General features: G+C 36.3%; 1 protein-coding gene across 1 annotated transcript in view; it reads left to right on the forward strand.

The window, feature by feature from the left end:
• The first annotated feature begins 611 nt into the window (after positions 1 to 611).
• Positions 612 to 27,635, forward strand: part of LOC126809877 (dentin sialophosphoprotein) — a 57,561-nt gene continuing 30,537 nt past the window's right edge. Inside the window, exon 1 of the mRNA XM_050534718.1 lies at positions 612 to 1,034. Within this exon, the coding sequence (XP_050390675.1) occupies positions 752 to 1,034 (283 nt within the window). The 5' untranslated portion in view covers positions 612 to 751. The remainder of the gene's footprint in view (positions 1,035 to 27,635) is intronic.

Genomic DNA, 27,635 nt, shown 5'->3' on the forward strand with positions numbered 1-27,635 from the left:
GAATCTTATTGTTTAAAGTGAATTTTGAAATATTGCGCCAAATATTATCCTACTCATTTGCGTAATTAATTAATGAAGGGTGATAGCGCGGGAAAGATAAAAGGACAGAAAATCGAGATGTTTTTAATACCAAATAACTGAATTTTGTGACACGTGCTGTATCATTATTTCATATAAGAACGTAAAGGTACAAAATGGAGTCATGGAGAACAAAATATTCGGGTGAAAATCTGCTTATTTTGAAATTTTAAATAGCGATCCGATAATCTCAATGATAGCCTTTCTAATCATACACGGTTTATCGATTTCTTGCTTGGCGTTCTGATTGGTCAAATCTAACAAGAAGCCAACGAGGCGTTTCATATACCTGGCTGTTCCGTTATGGCTACTTTTAAAATTAAATTAACAAAGGGTGATAATTAAAAGTGACGCTCGGCCCTTTGTTTCATTCGCACCTCCTTAACACTACAAAAATCAGGGATAGACGCGGAATCTTTATACACGCTATACACGGGACATGTGGAATATTCGCGCGTGCCTCCCGAGAAACACGGTAAATCAGTGCTTAACAGAGGGAGTGAGTTTATTTACTATAACGGTAGATACCTGTACAACACTGTCAAACGCGTGTGTGTGTGTGTTTGTGAATGATCATGGAGTAATAAGCGGTTAACCCGAGGGTTCAAAGTTTCCCGGTTTTTTACTGGAATATTTTAGCAGAAACATGTGAGAATAGTGAAATTAAGGAATTATGCCACTTGGGATGCGAATTGTTGAGCCTTTTCGGCTCGGTAGAAAACCTTTACGACCCGAGGAGAGGGACGAGGGGCCGAATGCCGAAAGGGCTGTCATTCATAATGCGGTATTAGGGGCTATGTTACAACTAGCCAGTTTAATTCGACATGCAGATGATATATTTTGTGATTTAGCAGAAGAGTGTCAGAAAATTTGTGAAAAATCCGAAAAAATCTCAAGGAAAGTTGCACATATAGAAGACCTAACTCGAAAATTAGACTCGAAGAAAGTTCAAATCCGTAAGTTAAAATTTTTCACTCTATAGCTGGGTCTTGTTTACTTTTGAAATGTTTACTTGGCGTTCCCAAACCTTGGTTGAAGATTATTTCAATAAACCCCAGTTCAATGTATGCCAAGTATTTTGCTTGCTTTACAGTTTGATCCAGTGAAAGGGAAATTTGAAGCACAAATTAGTACAGCGAGTCTCCCCCTACACTTAAAATCACTGTGTCGAAAATACATTGTAGCGAACTTTTCGATCAGATTTATTTGTATCTTGAATTGATAGGTAGGCCTGCTGTTTATCAATAAGACATGGTCTTTATTGTTTTCCTACCATGGGTGCCTATTTATTTTTTTTATACAGAAGACAATGTACCCATTTTAAAAATTAATAGGTACATTTCTGGGCTGTTACATTTCCTTCCTACCAATTAATTGTACGTATATAATTTGATTAATTCCATTAAAAACAGGAATTCTTTTATAAATCTGGATATGATTTATTTCGGCAACAAAAGCATACATGTAACAAGAATTTCAATGTAATGTTTGGTTATAATATCACAATGATTTTCCCCATCTCTCCCCCCCCCCCCCACTCCCCCTCCCCCTCCCCCTCCACTCCACTCCACTCATATATAAAATGTATCACTGCATCGATCAACATTGGAAATCACAATTATCTTTGTCATGATTAGTTATAATCTGTACTGAAAAACAACCAAAGTCTAGATTCAAACTTTTTTTTAAAATTGGAATTATTATTATGTTATAGTTTTAGTGTTGATACAACCCAAACTTATTTTCATTCTTTAGCAAATTTCCTTGAAAATTTCTTATACATGTACTTCTAGAATAATACCCCTGTCAACATTTTGACTAAGTTTTTTTCTTAGGGGAATTATTATTTTATGATATTTTTAGGGTAAGATATTTAATATAACCCAAAATTAATTTCATTCCTTAGAAAATATCTTATACATGTACCTTTAGAATAATACTCCTGTCAACAATTTGACAGACAAGGTTTTTTAACGGGAATTATATGATATTTTTAGTGTAATACCGTTACCCAAAACTAATTTCATTCCTAAAAAAATATGTTGAAAAACTTTGTGTACTTGTAGAGTAACTACTCATGTCAACATTTTGACAGACAAGTTACGAAATAATCCTAGAAGTAAAAACTGACAATTAATTTCTAAATATAATCTTTAACTTGTCAAGCTGCCGTAATGAAAATTGTCATTGTGTAATATTTTTAGCCACACAGTTTCACTCAAGCCTGAAGAGTTCACAAATAAGAACGAAACTAGTAGCTTTAATGAGAGAAATCTGGGACGGCTACCCTCCACTTAAACATACATTATGCAAGAGCTATTTCTGCCTATTGCAGGTCTTTCTTTAGGCCTGAAATGTTATCTAAATTATTAATTAGACATTAATTGACTTATCCATACCTTAATCAACCTTCGATGTCATCGCTAGACTGCGTTATTTACTGGATTTGAATCCGGTCTGCTGCTCAATGCTCATTGATGATTAAATCCAAAATTGGATAATCGAGACTTTGTTTTTTATCGGACCGATTTTAGTAATTACGATCAAGGCTACGTCTAAAATTCAATTGCTAAATTCTTGGTTCAGAGTGGATCTGTTTGACTTAAATTTTCAGCAAATTCCCTATACATTATCTAGTTTTTAATTCTTATAATGAGAACTGCCAGCTCTTTATCTAATCTCTCATAATGCCACTTTAAATAGATTTCCAATTGTAATACATGTATATTTAATTTAACCCAAAACTAATTTCATTCCTGAAAGAATTCAGAGACAGAAAAGTTCTTGTACTTCTGTCAACATTTTGACGGACAAGTTACAAAAAAATCCTAACAATGAATTACTAAATATAATCTTTAACTTGTCAAGCTGCTGTGATGGAAATTATCATTATGTAATATTTTAGCGTAATATATTTAATTTAACCCAAGAGTAATTTCATTCCTTTAAAATTCCCTGAAACTTTCTTGAACTTCTTGAATTACTAAATATAATCTTTAACTTGTCAAGCTGCTGTGATGGGAATGATCATTATGTAATATTTTAGCGTAATATATTTAATTTAAACCCAAAATTAATTTCATTCCTTAAAAAATTCCCTGAAAATTTCTTGTACTTCTATCAACACGACAGGTTACGAAATAATCCTGACAATTAATTTCTAAGTGAAATCTTCAGCTTGTCAAACTGCTGTAACTACTGTCCACCCAAATATTTACCTGTTTGGATGTGGAGGAAAGTTAATCTAACATGGTGTTAGGCCAAAGCAATTTATTTCTTAGTTCACCAGGGCTCCTGATAAATAAAAAGTCACTCGATTCTCGTAAAAAATTATTTCTTTTGAATTTCGAAACTTGAAAATGTGGAACTAAGAGCTGTTGAGAATGGTTTTTAAATTATAATTTTTTCCCCCCAAAATAGAGGACATTGAATTTTAATAAATGTTCCTGAAGAACAACAGTTGAAATTGATGTGGCCTTAATGTGACATTAGTGGGGGATAGGGCCCTATATTTATGATCACCCATTACATAATACCTGGTTAATATATTACAACATTGTATAACATTGTATAAGTTTATTAAATATACCACACTTTGATAATATACAGTATACAGAAGATGATTTACAATACATCAGAGTCAAGCGATTATTTAATTGTAAATGGTAATAATCTCTTTGATGCTACCATATTATGTACTTACAGTGACAGTGATTAGTGCTAAATGACAAGGCCAGCTCAATTTTTCGTCATAGGTCACGAGATTTAAACAGGGCTAGCGCTAATCCCAAACTTAACCCTGGACCTAGTCCTAATGCTTACCAACCCTAACTTACAGTCTCGCCAACAATCACATGCCCAAAGCTTATTTACATCTTAGCGACCGTGACAAAAATTGAGCTGGCCTTAACAAATAGATTTAGCCCTAATTTAGCTTGGAAATAAGGGCAATAAGTCCATTTCATTTCTGGAGCGCTTGTTGCACATGTACATGTATGTATTGTTGAGCAGTTGTCCATTATTGTCTTGGGTGCCACGTGGGTAAGATGTTGGGTTGCTATCCTGGAGGTCCCTTGTTTGAACCTTGCGTTGGCCAGATTGTTCATCAGGATTTTCTAGCGTGGTTCCAACTAGTCAGTGGTGTAGGATGGAGGGCCTGGCAAAGGACAAGTAATATAGTCATTCGGATGGGACGAAAAACTGAGGTCTGGTGTACACATTGACAGCTGGAATTCGAAATAAGAATAGGCCATACCGCTGCTGTCTGGGCAATATTTCCCTCTTAGCACACTGCCCGTCTTCATTAGCCCAATATGAACAGAACAGTAGGATGTTAAACCCCATTTCATTTCATTTCATTATTGTCTTGATTCATTTTGTTCATTAGTTGAGATTGCACAAGATTGTATAATATTATATAAAGTTATATATCTCTTCCAGCTCCACTTACATTTCTTCAGACAACATCTTTAGTTCTCTTTCAACAAATCTCTTCACTTCAATGAAATTCTAAGCATCAAATATTTGTTTGGCCTATTTATACAAAAGGTGAAACTTTCACACCGATTTCTTTCAATTTAACAAAAGTTAAAACGACTAGCTGCTGGCTATGTAACAGTTCTAAACAATTGGATTTTAATATGAACATGTACATTAAGACCTTCACGCTACATTTGTTTAAACCGAAAGCCGTTCTTTTACTTTCAAAGGATTGTACTTGTTAGCTGTGTTATGTGAAGATCAAAATGATACAATTGGTTTATTATTAAAAGTCTTTCATCTTTTTTGGAGATAGTTTTTTTTTGGAGAAATTGTTTGTGATATTGATGTTTTCTTTATCTGAAAATGTGATTACAGGTATACGGTGTATTTAGATACATTCTTACATGTACTTTAAAGTTGTAAAAGTTCACCTTTTGGAGCACACTTACGTGTAAATAATTACCGTCGGACACACTCATATTCTTTTTGCCTATATTCAACACAGACAAAAATTGTTTGTAGACAACAAAAAAGATTCACATACAGTTTCAAAAGAAGAGAGAGAGAGAAAGAGAGAGAGAGAGAGAAATGGGGTTTAATATATAACCACTCAACACAAACTAGGTCATTTCGGGACTAACATATGGTTCAATTTTATTTCAATAATTCGCTTGCGCATAGGGGTCTTTAGCAGTGGGAGGAAACCAAAGGACCCAGAGAAGACCCACGAGGTTGGACAGGCGACCTTACTCCTCGTCACTTTTAATACAACTGGTGTATTGAAAGTTGGTGTGCACGTAAAAGAACCCTTGAAAGTTGCAATTCATCCCACATATCATACTTTGTGGGGGCATATGCCCGTCACATGTCTTCATTACCCCTGGTTGGTGCAGAATAGTAGGACGCTAAGTCGCATTTCATTTCGAAAAACATTGGGTTAGGTTAAGTTTACATGCATGGTTTCCCCCTTCTCAGTGCTGCAGGATGGGACGAAAAACCGAGGTCCCGTGTACACATTGGCGTGCACATAAAAGATCCCTTGGCAGTTGGAATTCGATATAAGAGTAGGCCGTAGCGCTGCTGTCCGGGCAAAATTTCCCTCATAGCTCACTGTATGGCGTATGCCCGTCTTCAATTAGCCCGGGTTAGGTGCAGAAGCGTAGGACGTTAAACCCCATTTCATTTCATTTCCCCTTCTCAGTGCTGCGGGACGGAGGGCCTGACAAGGACAGGTGTCTGGTCATTTGGATGGGACAAAAAACCAAGGTCTCATGTGCATACTGACATGCACATAAAAGATCCCTTGACAGTTAGAATTCGATATAAGGGTAGGCAATAGCGCCGCTGTCTGGGCCAAAATTACCTGTATGGTGAGTCAGAGCAGAACAGTATGACATTAAACCCCATTTCATTTTTTTTCGCAAACACTGGGTTGGGTTAAGGTTAAACATGCAGTTAAAATTTGTCCGATTCTGAAATCACCAGAGGAAATTAATAGAGATTGATTTTGAGATAGGGTATTATTTTTATCAGCTGATTGAAAGTGTCAGCTAGATAGTGTCGTGTGTCAATCAAAAACATGTCATGTGACATTTGACATGTCGCAAAGATCTTTACGATATCAAAATAATTTAGTTACATGTACATGTACTAGGACATACCTGTATCAAAAACATGAAATGCCCAAATAGTTACTTAATGAATGTAGGAATTCCGATAGGGTGGGGTGGACATAAAATTATGTAATTACAGAAATTGTTTGTACGGTGTCTGATTTCATAGCAGAATTTTTTAAAATATGCCTTGCAGGGTTTGTTTACAGTGATTTTAGAGATACTTGGGAGTTGTTGGTGCTAGGGGCATGTTAGAGTCCCTAACAAGTCCCTGTCTATGTTTCAAATTCCCCCAAAAGATCAGCATTTGGTTGATGAATGTGTCTGTTGGAATTAATTTCTGCAACAGAAAAAAAACATATCTTTACCCTGCATAGCTATAGAGGGGGTCACGGTGGCTAAATGGGTAAGACGCTGGCTCATTATCATGGAGTTCGGGTGTTTTCGATCCCTGACAAGGACAGCTGTCTAGTCATTCGGATGGGATGAAAAACTGAGGTCTCTGTACACATTGACAAGAATGCAAAAGATCCCTTGGCAGTTGGAATTTGATATACATGTAAGAGTTGGCCGTAGTGCCACTGTCAGGGCAAAATTTACCTCAAAGCACACTGTATGGCATATGCCCTGTTCGTAGCAGGACGTAAAACCCCATTTCATTTCAACATACATGTACCTATAGAGTATGTTTGGAAACAGATGTTAAATAACCCTGTGATGTGTAATGTATATTAATTTGTAATTACAAGCAGTTCAACTTTACACACCCAAGTTATATTGATTCTTCAACATTCACTTATTTTTGAATTTGACAATCTACATGTAGTACCAGTAGGTTTTTATGTGTTTTGTTATAGAGTTGACACTGCTTAATGTATAGTGTGTAGTTTATGCTATAAACAGTGCTTATACATGTACAATTGACATTAACTAAAGCATACTAAACTAAAATCGACATTGGTCTCTTATAAAATTTTAAATTTGGCACTGGAAAAAAATATTTGGTGCCAGATCACCCACCTTCCCTTGGTATCCCCCACCTTTCCTTGGTGTCCCCCAACCCTCCCTTTGGTGCCCTCTCCTTTTGGTGCCTACCCTTTCTGTGGCATCCCTCACCTTTTCTTGGTGTCTCCCAACCCTCCCGTGGTCTCCCAACTTCCCTTGGTGTCCCCAACTCTCCCTTTTTGTGCCCATCTTTCCCTTTGGTGCCCCACCTTCCGCTGGTGTACATGTACCACACCTACATGAACCTCCCCTTGGAATCTCCCACCTTTCCTTGGTGCTCTCTTCCCTTGGCATCACCAACCTTCCTTTGGTGCTCCCTCCCCTTGGCATTGCCCACCTTCCCTTGGTGCTCCCTCCCCTTAGCATCCGCCATCTTCCCTTGGTGTATCCCCACCTTAGTGCCCCCTTCACTTGGTACCCCAACCTAGTTTGGTTATTTCGATTAATCTGGTTACTGATTAATTCACGGCCGTGTATACACTTACATATATACATGTACGTCACTTTTTATGTACCGTACATGTGATTTTCTATTATCCATTCAATAAAAAAACAAACACATGGATAAAATATTTAATTGATCTTATATCAAACTGTATTAACTTTATTTAACCTTTAATACAACTAAATCAACTTCAACACCACAAATTATTAAATTTATTCAGGTAGATATTGATATTAGACAAGTTGAACACATTGACAGAATAAAATAAGTGATTTTTTATTGATCGGATGATATAAGCTGTAGCCAGCCTTCTGGGGTTTTAGTCTTCATCTGTAACCAAGAACCTGTATTAATCTTTCCAAGACGATTATATAAAATAAAGACATTAAGATACCGTACCCTCGGAGGTGAGAATGGCTATATTGCTTGTTGGCTATTGCCAAAGGATATTAGACTGACTCACCAGACTAAAACTATTTTATTAAATTATCTGGAATTTTCTTAATATGATCCAGATTATGACATAATTAAAGTACAGTGGCTAATTAAGTCTCTAACTCAAATATCATCTACAGTCTTCGACATTGACAATCTGATTATAAAATACAGATCTATATTTCGTTTGGGTTTTTTTTTTATACTTTCGATGGCCTCTACTACACAAAGATCTGACTGGTTGTAGTGGAAGGTGGTGTCAGAGGTCATACAAGTGACTTTTGACCCTATGGCATCAAACATTCGATTAACCAATCAGCGTTGATGTTTCTAGTGGGTTACTCGCTGTAGCTGACCGTTAATGTTTCTAGTGGGTTAATCGCTGTAGCTGATCGTTTCATTGCGCTCCGTCCTGCATCACTGACAAGGGGGAAACACGCTGGAAAATCTGGATGAACTTTCTCAACCAATGCAGGGTATTAGACACCCGACCTCCAGACTTGCGAGCCAGCGAATTAGCCGCTTAGCCGCCATAAAAGAATTTAGTTGACAGTATATTGAGTCATATTCTGTTTGACGCGTGGAGATACTGTGGTATATAACTTTTAATATCCATGTGTAATTTTATTGTCTAGTGTGGGTAGATTATATATCAATATGTCTGGAACGTGAAATAGATTATTATATAGGATAATAATATACACCATTGTCCCGTGTTATAGTTTATTTATTCTATGAATAAAAGTCAATAATAATTAACCTACCTGGTCTAATAGGTAAATAGGTAAATATAGAAATGAATGAATGAATGAAAGGTGTGCTATGTGTTATATATATATGTGTGTATGTAGGTAGGTGTATAAGTGATTTGTGTAATTGTTATTAAATTGGTTTACACCACTACAATGTATATTCTCTAAGGTTAGAAGTACAATTATAGTTGATTAGTCTATATTTGGGTGCGAGGGCAATAAAATGAAATGAAATGAAATAAAATAAATCAACTACGCTAAAGAAGACAGGCATACACCATGCAGTGTGCTATGAATAAAAATTTTTCCTGGACAGCAGTGTTATGACCTACTTTTATTTCAAATTCCAACTGGTTTGTCGGGGACGGGTCCAGAGAGGGGGAAGCCACGGTCATCGGCGTACGAGCTGGGGGGGGGGGTGGAGGAGGCGGCCGTCCCCCCATTTCGGGCACCAAATGCTGGGAAAATTTGGGCACACAATTGTACTTTGTACAAAATATTGCATTCTTGAATGTGTCCAATTTAACAGCGGATTTATTATTATTATGTAACATACTAAGAACCTAACTACATTTTTTGGGCACCAACCACCACCGCCTCCCCCCCAGTCAAAAATTTCCCTGTACGCCTATGGCCAAAATTATGTGTACCTGTACATGTCACAGGAGCATGTACATGTATAAATAAGGCTTGTTTTCCTGGTTGATATATAGATATACTATATAGTTTATGAATCATTGACGAATGTGAATGATTTAGTTGCATCCTCTTTCCTGTCTTGAAGAAGATAAATACAGGTATCTGTCATTCTCATCTTTTTTATTGTTTATCATGTCCGTGAGTCTGCATTAATTAATCTTCTTTCAATTTATCTAAATGTCAGTTTAGTTTGCATAATACGTGACAAAATATGCTCAAAATGAACGGAAATGAAAATCCTAGGGAAGTGAAAATGAAATGAGGATAAAATGGAATGGAGTTCAATACCCTACTTTTTTGCACCAATCGATTCGATGACAGAAATATTTTATGTCCATGAAAGCTAGTAATATTATAGAACTGTAATAGCAAAACAGGTTCAAAATCGCAAAAATTTTCACTTCGCGGCTTTACAATGCTTCCCAGACCCCAGCTGGTTCACATGCTTGAAATGGCACTTCCTGAACCAATCGATCACAGAGACATTATTGGATGATTTTTATACAGTTGGTAAATAGAAATTATCAATATTGAAAGATTTGACTGCATGAAATTCAGTTGTCTTGAAGTACAAGCAGTCAGCCCTAGTTTCCACATTGCCACTTCAAGGTTTTAAGACAACAAATTTCAAGATTTTTACGACAATTTGTAGAGTTTCCACATTGTCACTTCAATGTTTCAGGACAAATTGTAGAGTTTCTATATTGCTGTTTCTGCAGGGTTTTACAACAAATTGTAGAGTTTCCACATTGCCATTTCAATGTTTTAGCATGAATAAATTGTAGAGTTTCCACATAACCATTTCAGGGGTTTTACAACAAATTGTAGAGTTTCCACATTGCAATTTCAGGGGTTTAGGATGAATTGTAGAGTTTCTACCCCCTGTGTTGTTTAAAGAATGTAATGACCTTTGTGTAACCTGACTCTGTGTGTAGTTTTTGTATTGTAATAATTACATCCCGCTGATCTACTAGAAACAGTTATTAACATAATAACATCCATATTGTTGAATTCATTGTCATCTTCCATTAGGTTCATCACTACATGTAAAAACTATTTGGGGAAGTACGTACCATATTGTTGAATTCACTGTCATCTTCCATTAGATTCATATGTAAATACGTTTTGGGGAAGTACGTACCATATTGTTGAATTCACAGTCTTCTTCCATTAGGTTCATCACTACATGTAAATACGTTAGGTTCACCACTACATGTAAATATGTTTTGGGGAAGTACATACATGTACCATATTGTTGAATTCACTGTCATCTTCCATTAGATTCATCACTACATGTAAAATGTAAAAACTTTTTGGGGAAGTACATGTACAATGTACGTACTGTAAAATTAGAAGAATTGTTAGTTAATAACTACATCTATATTGCATCAATTATCCAGAGTTGTGCACTAGGCAGTGTATTTACTATTGCTACACTGTAATACAATGTACATGCTACCAGTGTAAGGGGGTTTGGATGGCCGAATGTTAGCATGTGTGCGCTGGTGTGATTTCAATTCCCTGGTTGTACGTGACAAGGAGTTGGGTCGCCTGTCTAACCTCATGGGTTTTCTCCAGGTCCTCCAATTTCCTCCCACTGCTAAAGACCCCTACACGCCAACAAATTATTGAAATAAAATTGAAACATACATGTATGCTAGTACCAAAATGACCTAGTTTGTGTCAAGTCGAGGTTAAACCCATCTCTCTCTCTCTCTCTCTCTCTCTCTCAGTGTAATGTCAATCAGTTAGTACCAAACCAGAAAAAAAAATATGAAATGCAATACATGTGCCTACATGTATCAAACATGTACATGCACATGCACTTTCCAACAGTAAACAGTGGTTTCATGGTAAAATAACATGTGTGTCTGGTGGCTGTGTATTCATCTGTTTTTCAATAGATCAAAGTGCCCCCCCCCCCTACACTCCCCCTCCCCACACCCCACCTCTCATCTACGCTGCTGAATATTGGAAAATATCCATGTATGATTTATTACGAACCAATTTGATTATTCATGACGGTAATCTGTTATACACCACCTGTGCCCATGTCAAAGGCATAAACCTGTTTACCTGTTCTTAACGAGTTTAACTCTACAGGTAGCTCGTTAATTCTCCTTCCTACCTGTAAATAATGACAAATATTAATTAACAATGAAATATGAAAAGGTACATTGAGTTATTTAGAACAATAAAATCAATGGGAGACGTTGTTAAATGTTAATACAATATATTTTATTGACTGTGTTTTCTGGTTTCAGAATTCAATATGTATAATATTTATTCCACTAATTCAACATTGTTTTTTTTCCTCAATATTTACAGAGTTGTGATGATAAAACATGCAATTTTTATTCTATTTCAAGCTGTTTTCTTGTCAGTACGCAATTCTTTTATAACTCTTTAACATGAAATAAAAATGAATTTGACAACAGTAGTGCACCTATTTGGATGTCATGATGGTGGTGGTGGGGGGGGGGACTTTTGATCTACTGCGTGGGTAAAAGAAAAGTTGTTTTTCTGTCAGGACAGTAAAAGGATAATTTTTATTTTATCGTGGTCCTCTTTGCTGTTCCACGGATTCCCATAATGCTGTTGATATACTTGTCTGTATTTTACTTACTTGTAGTAATGAACACTTGCTTGTTGTTAGAGAGAGAAAGATGGGGTTTATTGTCTACTCGACACAAACTAGGTGATTCCGGGACTAACATATGGTCCAATTTAATAAGGGGTCTATAGCAGTGAACAGTCGACCCTACTCCTTGTCATATACAAGCTAAGCTGGGAATCAAGGTTTAACAGCCTACTGTTCTGCTCCAACTGGGCTAATGAAGACGGCATTCGCCATATAGTGTACTGCAGCCTACTCTTATATCAAATTCAAACTGCCAAGGGTTCTTTTACGTGCACACCAATGTTTCTCGTCCCATCCCAATGACTATATGTTGTCTCTCGTATTCAATGATAGACCTTACATGGACATGTAGGATCTAAAATGGATGCATTAGATCATCCCCCCCCCCTTTCATCCCCCAGTTTGACTGAATAATGTATACTAGCTTGTTTTAAGAGTAGTTGATACAACAGGATATATTTAATGATATAAACAATTCAATTTATTAGTCGTGTCAAATGTCTCCATGGATGACTCTGAGGTAAAAAATTACAGGTGTCTTCTGCTCGTGAAATTGATTATAGTACACTGTCCTAGGTTTAACTCTTGGTCTAATAATTTTTAAATTTATCTGACTAGAATCCATCTACTGTACATGTATATGTATATATTTGTGACTATCATTTGTCTGTTTGGGCTTGGCAGCTACACTAAGCCCCTAGAGCTGTCCTAAGGCTGAAATTTGAGGTATACTGTAAGGGCAGCTCGAGCAAGGAAGTGACAAGGGCCTGGTGGCGTTGCACTACCATTTCTGATTTCAGAATTATATTAAGGGCAGCTCAAGCAGGGAAGTGACAAGGGCCTGGTGGCGTTGCACTACCATTTCTGATTTCAGAATTATATTAAGGGAAGCTCGTGCAGGAGAGTTACAAAGGCCTGTCTGGTTTCAAAATTACATGTGTACTACATCTGGTTCAGGGCTCTATCACTACAACTCCGGGTAAATCGCTAGTTATTACTATTAGTCTCTAATCTTAAGATTAAACCAGAGTTCAGTCGAGTCTAATAAAAGGTGTAAAACCAATAAACTGTGACCTAGAGTAGGACAGTTAAACCCATTCATTCATTATTACCACCTTTATTATAATCCTTTATAAAACTAGGTCTACTTTTGTTAAAGAGACATTATAAACAATATTAATATATGTTATACAAATCTAACAGGATGTATCATCAGGTCTGTCATTGAGTCAACTGGCATGGTTTCAAATCCCCGGTTGTACGTGACCAGGAGTAGGGTCACCTGTCCAACCTCGTGGGTTTTCTGAAGGTCCTCAGGTTTATCCCACTGCTAGAGACCCCTACGCACAAGCGAATTATTGAAATAAAATTGAACCATATGTTAGTCCGGAAACGGTTTGGATCAAGTGGAAGTTAAACTCTCTCTCTCTCTCTCTCTCTCTAACAGGATGTTTGTTCTCAGTAATCCAAAACGAAACCATGCTCCCAGTCCTCCTGCTCAACAACATTTCGTTGAGATGAAAACCTGATGAAAAGTAAGCGTACATATTTCTCTTCTCTGAAGAAGATCAAGTCCACCCAGTCATGTGCATGCTTATATTGTTGAAAGTGATATCTGATGGTCTGAAGATCCAAGTCCACCCAGTCTTGTACATGTACATCCCAGTAGAACTGTTGTTAAAAGTGATATCTGATGGTCTGAAAATTAATCACATCCATCCTTCCTATTTATAAATGAATTGTCCCTTGAAGTCGTATAATATTTTTATAGTGGCTAGCTGACATAATGACAGCGGAAATAGCCATAGGATTACACAGCTGATAAAAAGAAAAGCTAAATACACCCCTAACGTCAACTAGTCCTCGTGTGAATATCCTTGCGTTAAATCCATGAGTATTTTTATAGTAACCTTATGAAAAGAGGTGAAATAATTACATTTTTTTATTTCGCCCGGTAAGAAAAGACTTGGTGACCCATGGCGTATTATTACACATCCATTCACCACATAGTTATATCCATCAACCAATTATATCTAAATCTTCGGCGGATCAAAGATATTTTTTTAAATAAATAAAACCACTTGAGCCATGTATTTGCTGACTCATTTATTGTACATACACCTTTAGTGGGTCGCGTCCTGCGTGTACCAAAGTTTACTTACAGTAACTTGATAATCATGACATAAACTTTTAAAAAAAGAACCACTATTTAAGACCTGGGCTTGAGGTCATAAATTGTTTTTTGGCTTGAATTTCAATTGAGAGAGTGAGAGATAGAGAGAGGGAGTCCACAGAGAGAGAGAGAGAGAGAGAGAGAGAGAGAGGGGATCCTGAAAAGAGAGAGAGAGCCTCCAGAGAGTAAGAGAGAGTCCAGGGTTTGAATCTTGATGTACATGTACCTGTAGGCTGAATTAATTTCAGGCAAAATTCTAATCCCTGGCTTTTCACATATCAAATAACTGCATGTGAGGCTCAAAATGACCAAGATATTGTGTTAAATTCCTTTACTTCAGCAATTTAAAAATATTGTGTTAAATTCCTTTAAAGGAGCTAAATCGCTAACATTTGGGACCTAGAAATTGACACAAGTGGGTCGCAACTCATATAATACTGTAATATGAATGTTTATAAACTGATATACATTCAATGGTTTCCGTTTTTACTCTAATTTCAAATCAATTATGTTCCACGAAATAAGCCAGCAGTCTCAATCGAATGCAAATTTCTAGCGCCTGGTTATTCCAGTCTCCATATACGCAGTTTGGTTTGGTGCAATATGTCTAGCCTCGTTCCTCAAGTCTCTTGCTAGAACTGGGGCTGAAACGCAATATGGTACACGATTCGTGTACCAATGTTAAAATATTTATTTTGTCTTAAATATTGGATATCAGAAGCCCATCTTTTTCCGGTAAGATCACAGCATCAATGTTGATTTAAATTGACAAATAATTTGTGTTTTCAATGTTGAAGATTTTGGATGATATTGAGTTAGAGACTTAGCTACTTTAATATCAACTTTAGCAATTTAAAAATATTGTGTTAAATTCCTTTAATATCAACTTAATCAATTTAAAAAATGTGTGCCCCCATCTACTTCCCCTATTTGGAACCCTGCATAAAGCATTCATTTACCTCAGCCTCAAGAGCAATGTACAAGTAAAGATACATTCAAATTCATTTTCAAAAGATTCACAAATTAGTCCTCATTCAAAGTCCTACACGCATTCCACAAATTATTGAAATGAATTGAATCAAATCTTGGTTTGTAAGAAGTGAAAAGTAAATAAAAGGGATCATGACCGTCTCGTTAGAAAGTTTGAATCAACTCTCACATCTGTACATGTATATATTTGTACTATATTAGATTATCCGTGCTAAATGTGATTAAAGCCACTTATTGCCATTGTCATTTCTCGGACAAGATGCTAAATTTTCAGAGTGTAATCAATTGTAGTCTCCTCTATAATGTACTCAAACTGATTACGCGTATTTAACAAATTTATTAAGAAAACAAAATCAAAATATTGATGGCACATGTAGATGTACATGTAGTCGATGGATTATTAAGAGGCCTATCAAAATATTGATGGTAGATAGTCGATGGATTATTAAGAGGCCCGTCAAAATATTGATGGTAGATGGTCGATGGATTATTAAGAGGCCCATCAAAAAATTTTAGCCAACATTTAATGCATGGATGTGACGCTGGTTTGTTTAAGAGAGAGAGAAATGGGGTTTAACGCCCACTCGACACAACTAGGTCATTTCGGGACTAACATAACATAATTCACCTGCGCATAGGGGTCTTTAGCAGTGGGAGGAAACCGGAGGACCCGGAGAAAACCCACGAGGTTGGACAGGCAATCCTACTCCTTGTCACGTACAACCAGGGATTCAAAACCACGCCAGTCGACTCAATGACAGACTTTATGATACAGCGCGCGCACGCACGCTAACCATTCAGCCATCCAAACCCCCCTCTATTAAAAGAGATGTTTTTGTACATTTATTAGACTATAAAAGTAAATTTATTTGTGTAACAGTCAAAATATGCCTACATACATGTACAAACCAGTCTGCACAAAGAATTTGTTTGAACCAAATGTAATAAAACTATTTAAAAACATGTCAGATAAAACCTATTCAAAATTTAAAAATTTACATATACAATTTTACATCCGTATTACCAAACATAAGAGGCCCTGTTATGTAAAAAGACTGGGGTTTATTTTACCTGTACAGTATGTAGGCGTTAAATATTTGCGATTTAATCTAGAAGGATTTACGAGGATTACCTGCGTACGATTGTGCGTGAGGTAACCAGGAAACAGGATACCATAGAATTAAACTATAAATCATGATTATCTTGTCTTGTATTTCACAGGAAATTAAATTTTATTGCGTTGTGCATTGTGTTTTATATTAAAGCTAGGTTTATTGGGTTGTAAGGGGGGGGGGGGTGTACTCTTTACAAGGTTTGTCATTGAGTCAAGAGAGAGAGAGAGAGAGAGAGAGAGAGATGGGGTTTAAGGTCCACTCGACACAAACTAGGTCATTTCGGGACTAACACATGGTTTAATTTAATTTCAATAATTCACTTGCACGTAGGGGTCTTTAGCAGTGGGAGGAAACCGGAGGACCCGGAGAAAACCCACCATTGAGTCAAGTGGCATGGTTTCCACTCAATGCTAAAGAACCCTAGGCTCGGGTGAATTGTTGAAGTAAATGTGGTTTAATGTCCTAATGATCATCACTGAATGGACTTATGAAGATGAGCATGTGCCATACAGTGTGCTATGGGGGCAATTTTGCCCGGACGGCGGCACTACATGTACATGATACTCTCAAAGGTTCTTTTACGTGCACGTCAATGTATACACAGTACATGCACCTCAGTTTTTCCAGGACAGTTGGAATTTAAAGAGGTATAGATCAAACCTTTTCTGTACGGACAAAATTCTCTGACATGTACATGTCATGCAGATTGGACATTAAACTCCCATTTTCACAGAAGGACTAGCTAGTAGATACACCATTTTTTCTGATCATGGGTGGCCCTTGAGTTTTATCCAAAATAAGGGTGTGTCTTTTTTTGATGGTGTTAGACATGTTTATTTCAAAATATAACTGACATAGACTGATAAGATCCAGTTTGAATGGCCTACAAATAATTTGAAGCTGTCTGTCCAGATCCTACACGTTGATAAATCTCTCCTCAACAAATTATAAATTAAAATGTCATTTTATGAGAATAATGTGAAAGATTTTAACATACAATCATTTATCATCTTGTCACCTAGCAACATAAAAAAAATTCATAGTCCAGCTCAAAACAGGTAGTTTGACCACCGGAATACTGGAATATTTAAACCCTTAAAGATGGTTCAAATAAATCAAAACAAAATGAGATATTCATAAAATGAGGATGAATATAAAAAGGTCTGACCACCGGAATACTGCAATATTTAAAACCCGTATTAATGGTTCAATTAAATCAAAACAAAATGAGATAGTCATAAAATTAGGATGGATATAAAAAGGTCTGACCACCGGAATACTGGAAAATTTAAAACCCTTAATAATAGTTCAAATAAATGAAAACAAAATGAAATATTCAGGATGAATATAAAAAGGTCTATGGATTCTCGGCAGATTATACTCAAGGTGAATATAAAAAGGAAATAAAGATTGAAATGAAATGTGGTTTAACAACCTACTTTTCTGCAATAACTTTGCTAATGAAGATGGGATATGGATATATAAATGACATAAACCCTTTATGGAGTGCCAAATTTACCTAGGGCCTTTAAGACCTAGGGGGTGGCCTCCGACCAAGGTGCGTAATATTTTTAAAACTGTCATAAACCTTATTCTTAAAATCCCATGATCCTCAGCTTTACTTTATTGTGTTTAAAACACACATTCATCTTCGTGTAGACGTAAGGGTGGGGGATTGGGAAGGGCCTCTCTTCGTGGCACTAACTTTATGATTATCTACCCAAATCTTTATTCAAATTACTTGAGTTCCTAAAAGATCAGACAGTGGTAATGATACAAGCTTTATAAGATCCTGTGTGTTGTTTATTTTGTAAAGCTTTATAAGTTCATATATGTATTTTATAAAAGATGAGAAAGTTGTAACAATACAAGCTTTATATGTATTTAATAAAAGATCAGACAGTCATAATGATATGAGCTTTATAAGATCCTACATGTATTTTATTTTGTATAAGATCAGGTGGTCGTAATGATACGAGTTTTATCAGATCCTGGTGTAGGTCCAGTAATTATAGTAAATATAAGCTTTCACATACTTGTGGGTTTTATGTAGCGTGAGATAGCCACAGATCTGGAGATTGACTTTTTCTCTCCGACAAGCCCTCGTGAAGGTTAAGTAGAAAAGAGACGAGAATTAAGATATGATCCTATCCCAGTTGGAAGCCAGTCAGCACACATTCGACCATGTTTACAATACAATCCAACGTACAATAGACCCGAACGGACCCAAGAGTCCCTTTTTCACTGACCATTCAAGCCTTTCAAATAAAGACATAGAGATCGTTATTGTTTACGGGAGTCTGTCCATTAAGGGTTTATAATATAAAAGGGCTGTATTTCATCCTTGATATATCACGTATTAGTTTTATAGAGTTGTTCGTCTTCATTCAGTCGACATGATCTTTTATTTATGTGTAAGAATAAAAAGATAATTAACATTATTGACATTTTATTCAAACCCCACAAACTGTCAAGTACCTTTTATAAATTTGACTGGTCAGATATACCATACATGTACATGTACAATCATGTGGTTGATGTCCTTTTATATTGAAGTTCCGCAGGATTTTCCCACGTAGTTTCCCCCTTGTCATTGGAAGAAATGAAATGAAATGGGGTTTAACGTCCTACTGTTCTGCTCGAACGCCATACAGTGTACTATGAGGCAAATTTTGCCTGGACAGCGGCACTACGGCCTACTCTTATATCAAATTCCTACTGTCAAGGGATCTTTTACATGCATACCAATGTGTACATGGGATCTCTGTTTTTCATCCCATCCGAATGACTAGACAGCTGTCCTTGTCAGTCCCTCTGTCCTGAATCACTGACAAGGGGGGGGAACCATGTCAGAAAATCTGGATGAACTTTCTCGGCCAATGCAGGGATCGAGCACCCGACCTCCAGGCTGGTGAGCCAGCGTCTTACCCACTAAGCCACCGTGACCCCCACCTTGTCATTGGTACAGGACGGGATGTTGTGGCAAAGACATGGCCTAGTTGTTTGGATGATATGAAAAACCAAGTTCCTGTGAACATATTGGCTTGCACATAATATGGCATAATATGCTTGTCTTTATTAGCCCCATTGGGGGGATCACCTTTAACATATGAGGCCCTTAGCTGCAGCTAAGTTAGCCCAAACCCCCTTTTAATCTGACCCTTGGGTTAACACAGTAAACAATATACATAAACACATCATTTCTCATTTTTGTAGTTTTTACCAAAGTCAACAAAACTCTCGTCAAGTGTTTTTTTTTCTTAAATTTTTGTGGCTTTTAACAAAAGTAAATAAATCTCTTCAAGGGATTTCTGTAATCTGATGTAACACGGGTAAACCCTTAGATCTAGTCTCAGATTTCTCCCGACCCTGCGTTTTTTAAACACACCATGTTACTATGGTGATAACATGTTGTGTAAATCACCACAGAAGTACATGTAAACCAAACTTAGAGGTGTTAATTCAACTCTGACATGAAAGCATGACCCCCGGGTGTTTCAACAGATTCAGTTCTTATACGTACAATGCACAACTGTTGTATGTTTCTTGTTGTCTGGGTAGATTTTGATTAAGATTTAACTTACATAAGGTTGTTAGATCTGTGAACTAGTTCCAAAATTCACGTAGGGAGATCTGTGAGGGTGTCGGAGAGGGGTGGGTAGAATCGGGGAAAACAGTATAGCCAACTATTTCGTTTCATTTTTTTATACTTTCGATGGCCTACACTGCATGTAGATCTGACAAGTCATAGCGATAGGTCACGTCAGGGGTCAAAAGACCGACTTATGACCCTATGACGTCAGATATTTGATTAACCAATCAGCATTGATGTTACTAGTGGATTACCCACAGTTCCGTGAAAAATAAGCCTAAAGCTCGCCGTAACAGACCGTTTCATTGGCTTATCTCGGACACTATTCAGAACACGAGTTAAATAACAACTCTTCCAGATCCAAGTGTAGTAAAGACAAGTAAAACGAAATTTTGTACTGTAAAAACGAAACGAAATAGGATCTGTGTTTTAACCAGATTGGCCAACTATGTAATTTAGTAGATAATTAGATATTACATAGATTTATGCCAAGTCCCCACTATCACGATTCGTGCTGCAACTGAAATCATGGTTTAATCGTGAAGTTATCTTGGTGATCCTATCAGGTCTTACATTATCATACATTGAGGTCAGTTGTAGCATTAGGGAGATGTGAGGGTGTCGCAAGGGGGGTGGGTAGGATCAGTGAAAAACAGAATAGCCAACTATGAAATTCAGCATGCTGGCATTGCACAATGGGTTCTTTGGGTTGTATTCCTAATTGTTTTTAAATTTGAGTGAAGTCTGTGTCACTACAGACCTGGGACTGTACAGCGCAGTCGACGCTTACGGCTAGCCCCCGGATCCATTCACTTTTTTTGAATTGTCTCTATGTTTGTGTTTTCCGGAGTATGATGTCCTGTCCATGTATTTGTTTTTATGTAAATTTTGTGTGGTGCAGTCCCCCTGCACTTACTATTAGATATTAGATAGATTTATTTCATAAAACACCCTTTTTGGGCAGCATGTAAATTATACATTACGGTATACATGATAAATACATTAAAGGAATTAGATGAAAAATCAATAAAAAATGGATAAAAAATACAAAAAAAAGATGGATGAAAAATATATAAAAAGTGGATGAAAATTATATAAAAAGTGGATGAAATGTACATTAATATATGGAATTGAATTGTTGGTATTCGTACATTGAATTGCAGATGCTTTAATCAGAGTCACATCGTGCTGTATCCACTTGATATTTGTTTGTAATGGAAAAGGGATTTCCTTTGAAAATCAAGGATACATGTAGGCAAGATTTATATTGTAAATGTAGGCTTCTTTAGCTGAAATGCACATCTCATGAACCTTAACCCTCCATGACTGGGAAATATTGCATCTGGGGTGGTCTCTTTTTTCCAATAAAAGTATGGCATATTTAGTATATAGAGAAAGTAGAGACACCTAATCTTATACTAGAAAAATGCTGGATTCCCTGGAAAACACCCATGGGGTGTGGGCAAGACAAAAATGTGAGGATATCTCTAAAGGCATCTTTGAGGTATTTGTGACAACTGCTGTACATAATACAGTTGTTATGGTATTATGTTGATGGTGGTACAGCTTTCTTTGTTGATATATAAGATAACGTTCAGTGGCTGTCAAGGTATTTTTTTGTCTGATATTAAGACATCAATGATTGTTTGTACGGGTATTATGAATATTTATCGCTGGGAACTGTCACACATTGATCATTGTCCAAGTTGGTTTTTTTTATTATGATGTATCGTATTAAAGAGATGTACTGTAACTCCGGAGGGTTCTCCTTGTATTGAAATAGAAAAACATTTATTTGTCCAAGATTTCATAGAGTGAAAGAGAAGAGAAATGGGGTTTAAAATCCACTTGACAGAAACCAGTTCATTTCGGGACTAACATATGGTTCTATTTTATTTCAATAAATTGCTTGTGTGTAAAGGTCTTTAGCAGTGGGAGGAACCCGGAGAAAACTCACGAGATTGGACAGGCGGCCCTAATCCTTGTCACGTACAACCGGGGAATCAAAATCACGCCAGTTGACTCAATGACAGACCTTATGATACAACGTGCACACGCTAACCATTCGGCCATCCAACCCTCTATTTCATAGAGTATCTGTTGATAAGTGTGTTTTAATTAAGGGATCAAAAATATATTATGTAAGAGCTAAATCTGCCTATTGCAAGGTTGTTTTTTTTTTAAATTCAAATGTTATATAAATTATTATATACATGTAGACATTAATTCACATAAAAAGCCCATAATCAACTCTCCAGATCATCAGATGGCCGTGATTTTGAATGGATTGAAACATGATCGCCATTTAATAATTTGAATTAAAAAAGGATAATCGAGACTTTGTTTTTTATCGTTAAAAATGGTAATTGACAATCAAGACTATATCGTGAATCTTTCACTCAGAATAAGGTAATTTGACTGATTTAGATAAAGAGTTGACAGTTCTCACTATAATAGTTGAAAAATAGATAATGAAAAGGGAATATGTTGAACATTTCAGTCAAATACTTCATTCTGAGCAGTGTTGTGGTCATTTGAAGAACATTGTACTCTTGATTGTCATTGCTACTGTTGTTACCATAAAAAACAAAGTCTTGATTATCCAGTTTTTAATTAAATTGTAACTGCCAATCGTGTTTAAATACGTGGAAAATCAAAACCATCCGATGATTTAGAGAGTTGATTATGGGCTTGGCATATGAATAAATGTCTAATTAATGATTTGTACAATATTTGAGGCCAATCGAAAGATCTGCTTTAAGTTGTGTGGTTTTGATTCCCGAGTTGTACATGTACATGACAGCCAGTAGGGGTGCCAAGTGAATTATTGAAATTAAATTGAACCATGTGTTCGTCTCAAAAAGACCTATGTAGTTCTCTCTCTTCTCTCTCTCAACACACACCAAGTTATTTGTAAATTAAAATCAATGTCCCTTTAATGAAAAACATTTGAATATTTATGGTGTCAAGATACTTTGATAAGAAAGGATTATAGAAACGTCAATATTGAGAGAGAGGAAACAGGTGATGAATATTAATATTATAAAAAGGAAATAAATCTGATAATATTAGCATAACTATAGTATTGATAAAGCCTGGACAACTGTAGCTATATCCCCTCATTAATAAATCATACCATAGTCAACCAAACAAAATAAACACCAAATGTCAGAGTCAACCACAAAAGAAAAAACAAATGTCAGAATCAATCAAAAAAGCAAAAACAAATGTCAGAGTCAACCAAAAAAAAAAAAAAAATGTCAGAGTCAACCAAAAAAGCAAAAACAAATGTCAGAGTCAGCCAAAAAAGAAAAAACAAATGTCAGATTTAACTAAACAAAATAAACACTAAATGTTGCCCCCATAGACAGACCCCCCGTCTTCATTAGCCCAGTTCAGAGTAGAACAGTAGGACATTAAACCCCATTTCATTTTCATTTCATATACAGATCCATGGACACTGCAAGGAGCAGAGCAAACATTGGATCCAATTTCAACCATCTGTTGCATTAAAATCATTAAAAATAACAACAAATTTTTAGTGTCCAAGGGTTCTGTAAGAACCAGTTAGATTTCTTGAGACCCAAGTACATGTATGTCCACTGAGATAATACGGTAAATATTTATAGTAGACAGTAGCTAGACAATGTACATGTGTGTGCACTTATTTAGTACAATATGGTAAATGTTTATAGTGGACAATAGGTAGACAATGAAAGGATAATAAAATAATATAACAGATTGAGATAATATAAAAGATTAAAACCAATAAAATATGGAAATATGACCATGGTTGATTTAATCTCTACTATAAAACTTGTTATCAATGGTGAAACATTTGTTGTAGATAATCTGATACTGACCACATGATTATACCTGTACAGGTACATAACCATAGGATCATCTCAGGTACATGACCACACAGGTACATGTACATGTACATATACTTGACCACAACATATATGTATGTACAGATACAAAGCACATATAATGTACCTTAAAGGCTGTTTCTAGAACACCTGGTAACACTTCACATACGGTGAATGATTTTACTATCTAGAACATATGATACCATTTCTCATATGGCTAATGATTTTACTGTCTAGAACACCTGATACCATTTCTCATATGGCTAATAATTTTACTACTGTATCTAGAACATCTGACATCACTTCCCATATGGCTAATGGTTTTACTGTCTAGAACATCTGACACGACTTCTCATATAGCTAATGGTTTTACCATCTAGAACATATGATACCATTTCTCATATGGCTAATGGTTTTACTGTCTAGAACATCTGACACGACTTCTCATATAGCTAATGGTTTTACTGTCTAGAACATCTGATACCATTTCTCATATGGCTAATGATTTTATTATCTAGAACATCTGACATCACTTCTCTAGCGATTTTTGTTTTGCTTTTATGTATCTTGATGGAGATCAATTAACATGTGTAGAATATAACATTACAATGTTAATTACTACCAATAGCCTGAAGTGACAGGTAACGTGTGATCAACCAGGTCTTCATACCTGGATAAATATCACATCACATCCAGGTGAGATAAAGAGATACACAGGTACCATAGGTCAGTCAGGGGTCAGTAAATATCAATTATCGCACTAAGAGAAACATTGATTTATTTAACTTGATGGAGAAGAAAATTATTTTTTTTCGACTGATTGATATATTATGTTGAAACATAATGAAAATCAGAAAAGAAATAATGATTTATTTAACTTGATGGAGGGGATTTTTTTTTTCTTTTTCGACTGGTTGATAGATTGTTGAAGACTTGGGATGGAAATTAAGAGAATAATTAGTGATTCAGGGTTAGCAAGAGTTGTAATATTGTGTTGATAAACAAACATTGGGGCCTGAGTTCACAAAGTATTCTCAGACTTAAGTTAAGAATTTGCTCAACTTTCAATCACTGTTTATGAGAAATATCTTTGATCCAGAATCAAAAAACTTTACACATAGTTTCTTATTGATGTATTTATATAATAAAATAACAAAAGTTTTATAAAAGGCTGTATTTTAGTTAAAATAAGGTGAACAATTTTGAGTAAATTCATAACTTAAGTCTGAGAATGCTTTGTGAACTTTGGGCCTAGTTAATTAAGTTGTTTACATGGTATTTAGTAATTGACTAGCATAAATAAATAACTCCATCTATATGGAATAACAATTACTTAGTTTCAGCTTGGCTTCTCAAGTCTTCATTCACCTAGTTATTTGTATTTATTTACAGGTAATTGAGCATTTCATTATCAGATTACTTACATGTATATCAATATAGACTTTACTACTGTACATATTTAGTTAAGAGATGTCTCTTGTAGGCGTTGATAATAGTGATATAAAGCCTTAGTTAATTTAGTTCTAGTGGTAATAGTGATATAAAACGTTGGTTAATTTAGTTCTAGTTGTAGCGATAATAGTGATATAAAACGTTGGTTAATTTAGTTCTAGTTGTAGTGGTAATAGTGATATAAAACGTTGGTTTAGTTCTACTTGTACCGATAATAGTGATATAAAATGTTGGTTAATTTGGTTCTAGTTGTAGCAGTAATAGTGATATAAAACGTTAATGTACCGGTAATAAGGCTGTCCACACCAAGAGCAGATCCATGGGAGTCATTTCTGGAGTAAGATGAAGAGAGGCCATAGACTATTCCATATATGAGAAACCTCCCAATCACCAACCTCACGACTTGAAGAAGATGAAAGTGTATTTTAAACGATAATGACTGACACCAATATTGTCCTTTAGACACAATTGAGCAAAGCCAGTGATGAAGACTAGAGTACAGTATGTGTAAGAAAGGCTTAGGACAGTATCAGAAATAAAAAATAAGAAGTCCCTACATCTTGAGGCCATAGGTTTCAGCCTGCCACCCTTGTATGTAAATCTGTTTCTGGCAAGATAGCACCATAATAAAATTCATGTATTCCATATAATACCAGTTGTTGAAAAGAAGCAGCAATGTCAACAAAAAAAAAATAATAATAAGCTGTCCTATACAATTAGCTCTGGTCCCCCATTTCTGTCCCCTGGTCCCTCTTTCCTGTCCTCTGGCTCCCCATATCTGTCTTCTAGTCCCTCATCCCTGTCCTCTGGTCTCCCATCTCTGTCCACTGGTCCCTCATCCCTGTCCTGATTTCCCATCCCTGTCCTCTGGTCCCCCATCTCTGTCCACTGGTCCCTCATCCCTGTCCTCTGATTCCCCATCCCTGTCCTCTGATTCCCCATCCCTGTCCTCTGGTCCCCTGATTCCCCATCCCTGTCCTCTGGTCCCCATCTATGTCCACTGGTCCCTCATCCCTGTCCTCTGATTCCCCATCCCTGTCCTCTGGTCCCCATCCCTGTACTCTGGTCCCTCATCTCTGTCCACTGGTCCCTCATCCCTGTCCTCTGGTCCCACATCCCTGTCCTCTGGTCCCTCATCCCTGTTCTCCGGTCCCCCATCTCTGTTCTCTGGTCCCCTTGTCCCTGTTCTCTGGTCCACCATCCATCTACTCTCTATATTCCTTACAGTTTATCATCAAAACATTTTATCCTTTTTTCGGAAATTGGATTTTTATATTCCCATCACTGATCAATACACATAGTTCTATCTTTATATTTGTTTAAATAATTGAGTTGCTCTCGAAGTGGTTTGTGATTTATGAAAAGCCATTAGACGAAGGAGAAGTGGACAATAAAGTGTTGACAATGGTCATTTACTCAGATAAAGTGTGGAAAATGGTCAGATAAAGCTGACCATCAATAAATATGGAGGATCAATGAAATTAATGTATCGTAAAATTGTAGAGTTACCGGATACTCCTACGTGGGTCGTAAAAATGAAGATTTTGAATTTATCTCTTCTGACCTGGCGTGTGGCAGGCTGTCTATAATAATAACAGCTGACACAAATAGATTAAGTATTATTCACTCTGGTCGACACAAGCCCCGTAATAAAAAAAGGGATAGACCGATGTTTTCGGTATAAAAAAGGGGGTAGACCGATGTTTTCGTTTTTTCCACTTTTATATACAAGAACCTTTTTGTTATTTTAAAAAAAAAATTTATTACCTTTTCATATGTAAATAACTTAATTAAATCAACCTGTCACTAATATCATGTATAATGCATTGGATGTTAAATTGGTAATAAACAACAACATGTTTCAGTCATGGAGGTTAAATAGGTGTTAATTGAAGCTACAGGTACATACTGTATATCCATCCATAATAAAATTCAACCATTGGCATATTGAAATACACATACCTGTAATTAATTTAATTTGTGCAGCATATATACATGAACAGTGTATGATATGAAGAGATATACATCATGTGCCCTGCCCCTTTCAACAAATGACATGGTTTACACCCATGTCAGGGGTGCAGGATGATGGGCCTGACAAGGACAGCTGTCTAGTCGTTCGGATGGAACGAAAAACCAAGGTCCTGTGTTCACATTGGCATGCACATAAAAGATCCCTTGGTAGTTGGAATTCGGTATAAGAGTAGACCATAGTGGCGCTGCCCTGGTAAAATCTGTATGGTATATGGTCAACTTCATTAGCCCAGTCGCAGCAAAACAGTAGGGCGTTAAAC

This window comes from Patella vulgata, chromosome 2 (genome assembly GCF_932274485.2).
Source record: "Patella vulgata chromosome 2, xgPatVulg1.2, whole genome shotgun sequence".
Lineage (NCBI taxonomy): Eukaryota > Metazoa > Mollusca > Gastropoda > Patellidae > Patella > Patella vulgata.